This window comes from Prionailurus bengalensis, chromosome E4, assembly GCF_016509475.1.
Source record: "Prionailurus bengalensis isolate Pbe53 chromosome E4, Fcat_Pben_1.1_paternal_pri, whole genome shotgun sequence".
NCBI lineage: Eukaryota > Metazoa > Chordata > Mammalia > Carnivora > Felidae > Prionailurus > Prionailurus bengalensis.
Genome location: NC_057360.1, coordinates 63,526,920 through 63,533,673, shown reverse-complemented (window position 1 = coordinate 63,533,673; position 6,754 = coordinate 63,526,920). Strand labels below are relative to the sequence as shown.

The 6,754-nt window shown below is 53.0% G+C and overlaps 1 protein-coding gene across 1 annotated transcript; it reads right to left on the bottom strand.

Moving 5' to 3' along the window:
• Positions 1-541: 541 nt before the first annotated feature.
• MPZ (myelin protein zero) lies at positions 542-6,029 on the bottom strand. Its single transcript, XM_043567861.1, is given in 6 exon segments — positions 542-1,772; positions 1,897-1,954; positions 2,387-2,522; positions 2,777-2,990; positions 3,229-3,395; positions 5,885-6,029. Coding segments are annotated over 6 exon segments (936 nt in total). The 5' UTR covers positions 5,952-6,029; the 3' UTR covers positions 542-1,478.
• Positions 6,030-6,754: the final 725 nt, after the last annotated feature.

Below are 6,754 nucleotides of genomic sequence, written 5' to 3'. Positions count from 1 at the left end.
ACACTCAACCAACTGAGTCACCCAGGCGCCCCTGTAGAAACATCTTTAAAAGACTGATCCTTAATATCTTAGTTGCATATCCATTTATGGTTTACAAAGGTTTCCATGTACAGGATCTCATTTGCTTCTCAAAAAAATTAAGCAGGGCAGGTATCATCTCAATTTACAAAGGCAGAAACAGAAAAGTCAAATAACCAGCCATGGGCCACACAGATGGGCGGGCATATTTTAAAAACTCAGATCTTGGTAAAGCGGGAGTCTGTGTTCTAACCCATGTAAACACAGAGGCTGATACACAGTTCAGCACAGAGGATAAACTCACTGGATATTTGCTGAAGGCGTCTTGTGAGCCTTTTTCAGAGTTCTTTCCACTGTACTATGGAAGGGCCGTAACATAAAGCCAAATTCTTAACAACCGAAACCAGGTGATGAGGAAGAGGGCTGGGAGAGGGGAAGGATGGGGGAACGTAGGGGGCTGGGGATGGAATAGGGGGCAGGGATATTCCCAGGAGAATGAGGAAGTTGGAGATGGAGGCAGCACTTCTGGAAATGTCAGTGTTTATTAAACATTTAAGGACATTTGGGAGTTTGAGAAGAAATATACAGAATGTAGAAAAATCCTAAGAGTCCCCTGTGGCTGGGAGTGCAGCCTTCCCCTCCCCCCCATCTCCCGTTTATTTTTCCTTTCTGTTTGGTTGTTTAAAGCCCTTTCTTGAGGCTTATTTGCCCCGTCCTCAATGCCCTGACCTGTGAGGATTCTTTGCCTCTCTCTGTCTCTCCTTCCCCATGACCTCGAGTCCCAGAACAGTGCCCTAAAGTGGTCAGGGGCACCAGCCCTGTAGCTGAGGATTGAGGACCAGGGGCCCCTCTGCCCGGGCAAGCTCTCCGTGAAGGATTTAATGGGGAGGGGGGAGGGGGAAATGCAAAAACCACATGACGTCATTGGTACTCAGTCATGGGGGGAGGGCGCCGGTAAACAAACAAACAAGACTGGATTAAAAAATAAAAAATAACTAACAACCTAAGTAAACCCTGAAGGAGAGTCTGATCTGGATGTTCTGGGTGTTAGCCGGGGGGACAGAATATGGAGCTGGGCCACCTGATGAAGGGGAGGGAGGGTCAGAAAGAAGAGAAGGAGGGACAGGCTGGGCGCCGCAAGGGATGGGAACGCCAGGTGGCCTGGAGCTGAGGCACGGGGTATCAAGGTCCCTTTCTTCTCGGTGCCAGAGGGACAGGCACCAAACACACAGTCCTTGGGGCCGGTGAAGGGGAGGGTGAGGCCCCCGGGTTCCCAGAAAGCCGGGGGTGCAGGTGGGGGGAGATGGGAGGGGCCTGGGGCGTGAACTTTGGAATGAAACTTACATCTCAAAGGGTGCTGAGGGCGGGGCAGGGCTGGGGAGTTAAGGAGGAAAGCACCTAGACGGGGGGGAAGAAGAGGAGCCTAGGTCCCCCTGCTCTGGGAGGGCCCAGGGGGGTGGTCACTTGTCGGAGTCCAGACCCATCATGTTCTTGAGGGCGTTCTTGAGGCTGGTTCTGCTGGGGGACTTGACCGCAGGCCGGAGCTCCGAGCTCTGCTCATCCTTCCGCAGTTCCATCTCTATGACCACCACCTGAGAGCCTTTGGTGGGCTCCCGCCCTGACCCCCGACCCCCCGCCCGGCCCGCTAACCGCTATTTCTTATCCTTGCGAGACTCCCCCAGCCCCTTGGCCTTCTTTTCACTGGCAGCTTTGGTGCTTCTGCTGTGGTCCAGCATGGCATACAGCGCTGGCGTCTGCAGGGAGGGGGTCACACCTCAGTCACCCTTCTGGGGGGGCCCAGCCCCACCCTGGTCCCAGCCCATCCCTTACTGCTGCCAGGTAGCTCCGCGCCTTGTCCAGGCCCCGAGTTCCACTGACCTGCCGGCCGCGCTTCGAGTCCTTCGCGGCCTTGTGCAATTTCCCCTTCTCCATGGCGCTGCAGGGAAAGGCGGTGCTGTGGGTCTGCCCCGCTCCGGGCCCGGGCCCCCCTGGAGAGCAGCTATAGCTTCCTCCTCCCTTTGCCGCTCCCCTCCACCCCCGCCCGCCAAGAAGTTTCTGCCCCCGATGGGGAACAGTGGGGTTAAAGGGAGGGTCGCCGTGGGGCGCCCGGGTGGCTCAGTCGGTTAAGCGTCCAACTTCAGCTCAGGTCACGATCTCGCGGTTCGTGAGTCAGAGCTCCGCGTCGGGCTCTGGGCTGATGGCTCAGAGCCTGGATGGAGCCTGCTTCCGATTCTGTGTCTCCCTCTCTCTGCCCCTCCCCCGTTCATGCTCTGTCTCTCTCTGTCCCAAACAAAAATAAACGTTAAAAGAAATTTTTTTTAAATAAAAAAAATAAAAAATAAAGGGAGGGTCGCCAGGCTCCCCTTACCTGAGCCTCCTCTGCAGGGCCGCCTGTCTGCGTAGCCAGCAGTATCGGGTCACATAGAAAAGCAGCAGCAGCAACAGCACCACCCCCAAGACACCCCCGATCACGGCTCCCAGCACCACCCCGTACCTCGTAGGCACTAGGAGGGGAGGGAAAACAAGTAAAGGGGTGAGCGGGGCCACGCACCTTCGGTTCCTAGCCCCACACCCATTCCCTGCTGTTTCAGAGGTACAGCGCTCAGCCACGCTGTCTTCTGCCCGCCCTCCCAGAGCCTGAAGGGCATTAGCCCAGGTATTTTGCCTCTTCCCCCAGCCCTTCCCTCCCCGCCACCCCCCCCCCCCGCCCCCAGTCCTCCCCGTACTGCCAGACCCCCTGGGCCATCTCCTCTCACACCTTTTTCAAAGACATAGAGTGTGACCTGAGAAGTCTTGCCCACTATGTCTGGTGGGTTTTTGACGTCACAGGTGAAAGTGCCGTTGTCACTGTAGTCCAGGTTGTGTATGACAATAGAGCCATCCTTCCAGTGAGGGTCCCCTACCCACTGGATGCGCTCTTTGAAGGTCCCCACCTCGTCAATGTAGGGTTGTCCCTTGGCATAGTGGAAGATCTATGAGGAATGAGGGGAAGTATGTGGGTCTAGCCTCAGGGTAAGGGCTCCTGGGCTGGAGAGGGTAGTTGGGGGTGGGGGAGACAGTGTAGAGAGGCCCTAGTCAGATGGCTACTTACCTTGCCACAGTTAGGGTTAGGGCTCAAAGGATGTCCCCTCGGTTGCCCAAGTGCTCTTTTCTGTTGTTCTTCGGAGCACCGTTTGGTTATCCAATCCCAGGACGCCCCCAGGCACTCACCGAGATAGCATCGCGGCCCCCTTCGGGCTGGTAGCGCCAGGTAAAGGAGATGTCATCTGAGATCCACTCGCTGGACCAGAACGAGCAGTGCAAGGTCACCTTGGAGCCCACAGCGCCATGGACCTCCTTGTCCGTGTAAACCACAATGGCCTGGGCCAGGGGGAGCACTGCAAGCAGAGAGGGGAGTCAGATGGGCGCCCGGGACCCACTAAGGGATCCAGAGGAAGTGAGACCAATAGGAAGCCAAGGGCTGAGTAGAGACCATAGCAAAGCTGGGGCAGAAATGATCCACTGTCAAGCCCGGATTCCTCTGGGCCAGCTCAAGAGTTAGGCAGAAACGCTGCATTGGGTTCAAGTTCAGTGTGTTCATAAGAGGAAATGAAATCAGCAGTAACAGAACTCTCTTGAGGACTTCCAGAAGGTAGATTCTGTTTCCAAGTCTCCCTCTCCCTTTGGGTCAGTATTTAACTCTTAAAGTACCCCTAAGATGCAGGCTTAAAAAAATTTTAATTTATAAGTTATATGGTAATACATATTGCATTCTTTTTTAGAAACCATTCAAATAGAGATAAAGCTAAAGTCTTTCTTAAAAAAATTTTTTTTTAATGCTTATTTATTTCTGAGACAGAGAGAGAGCATGAGTCAGGGAGGGGCAGAGAGAGAGGGAGACACAGAATCAGAAGCAGGCTCCAGGCTCTGAGCTGTCAGCACAGAGCCCGACGCGGGGCTTGAACTCACAGACGGCGAGATCATGACCTGAGCCAAAGTCAGACGCTCAACGGACTGAGCCACCCAGGCGCCCCACTGAAGTCTTTCTTGACGCCTCCCCCAACAAATGCTTTTCCTGTAGTCCCCTCCCAAATATGACCACTGTCAATCAGTTTAGTAAGTAACCGTTTTCTATGTATCAAGTGCAGTGTAAACCCAACAAACTCAAAACATGAAATAGTTTTGTCTTATGGAGCTTTTCTTTCCTTTTTGAGATACATTGCATTATATTGTACTTGGCTTTTTTTCACTTAAGAGGATGTATAATACGCCTATGTGTCTGAGGGAACTTCCCATGTTGATTCATAGAGATCAATCTTATTTTTAACAGCTGCGTAGTATTTCACAGCATCACACATTCAAATTTCTCACAGAAAAAAAAAAATGAAGATAATTAAGACTGTTTTTTCCTGGCCCAACCGTCCTCGCTGCTGAATCCCTGGTTGCCATATAGCTTGCTGTCGACTGGGAGGTCAGGGAGCTTCTCAGGGGAAGTTGGGTACAGAGGAAGATCCCAAGCTCAGAGTTCAGATGACTTTGCATGTGAGCCCTCTGTGGCTTGACCCTTGTCACCCTCCTCTTGGCCATGCTGGCCCAGTGCCACTCCCAAGACTCACCCACACAAGGAAGGCCATTCCAGGGAGATTATGTGTGTGGGCTGGCCCGGGGTGGGGGCAACTGTAGACCCTTTTGTTCTATGGGAGGGGGAGGAAGCAACCAAACAAACAGAGACCCATTGTCTGACCAATGTTGGGGGCTCCTGACATCCCCAGACCCCATAACCACCCCCCACTCCTGCTCCATAGTCTCAAATCTCCCACCTCAGCATGGAAGATCAGCGACCCGCTTCTCCTTAGAGGTCTCTTGGGAATCCCAAATGCAACAACGAAGGTTATTCATTGGATCTAACTTCTATTCCTCCTGTTCTAGCATCAACCACTGCCCTTCAGCCCTGCTCAATGGTACTGTGAGGGGGACAGGTGCTAGAACAGAACCCTCTTCCTTATTCTCCAACACTCCTTCTCCCCATTGCCTCACTATGACCTTCTCTAACTCCTTGTCTTTAACATTTTCTCTGGGTGTCCCAGACTAGTCCAGCACAGCACCCAGAAGGGTCTGGATCCTGGGGTTAGGACTCAAAGAGCTGATATCCTGAGCAGTTCTCCCCGACCCTCAATTTGCCTATTACTCATCTACTGTGTTAGGCTTTGGGGCCGTTTGGAGAAGGGAACTGTCCATTCAAATATCCCTACTTTTGACTTTCACTTGCCCACCCAACATCTGCCACGGGGTGAGAAAGGGTTTGGTCACCTTATAAAGGAAGACTGCTTTAGATGGACAAGATCTTAGAATCTCATAGAACCTTCCTCCTACTCCTTTTGCCTGCATAATAGACAATGGATCCACAGAGAGAAACTGAGGCACCAAGAGACAAAGGATTCGAGGAGTTGGGACCACAGACCTTGGGCTCCTTCCTTAGATCACATTCCCCGACCTTCCTATTCAGGGGAACTAAGGTTAAGTACCTCAGGCACTGCTAGGGAATGATTAGGTACCCGACCCAGGTGTCTGTCCTGTTCCTTACCGCACCGTAACACTGCTTCCCACCAGGTGCTCAGCATGGCTTTGGGGGCATGGTACTACCTTCCCACCTGGGTCCAGTCAGGTCCACCCCAGGGAAGCTCTCTACGCTCTTTTACCTTCTCCCTTCACAGAATACCTTTATTGTCTCCCTCTAAGCTATACATATTTTTTCTCCGACTATAATATCACCTTCCTGCTCCTGCTCCCTCTTTGGTGGCGGTGGGGCATGCAGTGAAGGCAGGGAGAAGGTTGCTGAGAGGCAAGCTGAGCTCCAGGGCTCCCAGACTGGGGTGGCTCCACTTACCCAAAGAGGAGAAGAGCAGCGCAGCCAGGATAGGACTGGGGCTGGACGAGGGAGCCCCAGGAGCCATAGCTGGGGCAGGGGCAAGGGCTCGGAGCGTCTGTGGGGATGGGAGAGTGGGGGACAAGGAACTGAGCGGGGGGTTCCTGGAATCCGCTTAAAATCCCCTGGGGCCCCAGTATGAGGGGGCTGTCCTGAGCCAGTAACCAATTGCAGCCTGGCATGTGCAGTTGAGAGGTGGTGGGGAGGGGGGAAGAGTACAGGGAGCAGAAGGGGCATTGTGTCCTCTCGGTGGAGGGGTGGGGGGGGGACACATACCACCCCATACACAGAGGGCTTTGTGTCTGATGGCCTCCCCCTGCCCTAGGCTGGAATGCCTGGGGGGGGGGGGAGGTGAGGGAGAGGGACAGAAAAAGGGACATAAACACACTTCTCCGAGGGATAGATGGGCAGGGGAACCTGAATCCTTAGGCCATGAGAGGGAATTTCTCTATAGCCTCCTTCCCAGAGAATGGCTCCCCCAGAGAACTCTGAAAATGGGATATCCCTTGTCTTTTTTTAATTTTAATTTTTAATTTTTTCGATGACTGTTGGTTGCATTATAGGCTTCTTGAGATGACCAGGTCACTTGGGAGTCCTTCCCCCCACCCCCTATCTCCCTGCATCCTGGGTGATTCTTCCCTGATAGAAGCTTTCGCCACTGGAAAATATGCAGGAAATAATTTCCCTGAGCTTTCCCTCTTTGTCAGGGAATCTTTCAATGCCTCATGCTGCAGTTTAAGGCCATTGCGATTTAGGACAAGGCAACAAAATTGTATTGAATGCCAGCTATATGTAAAGTATGGGTTTGTGGGTAACAGAAAGAGGAATAAA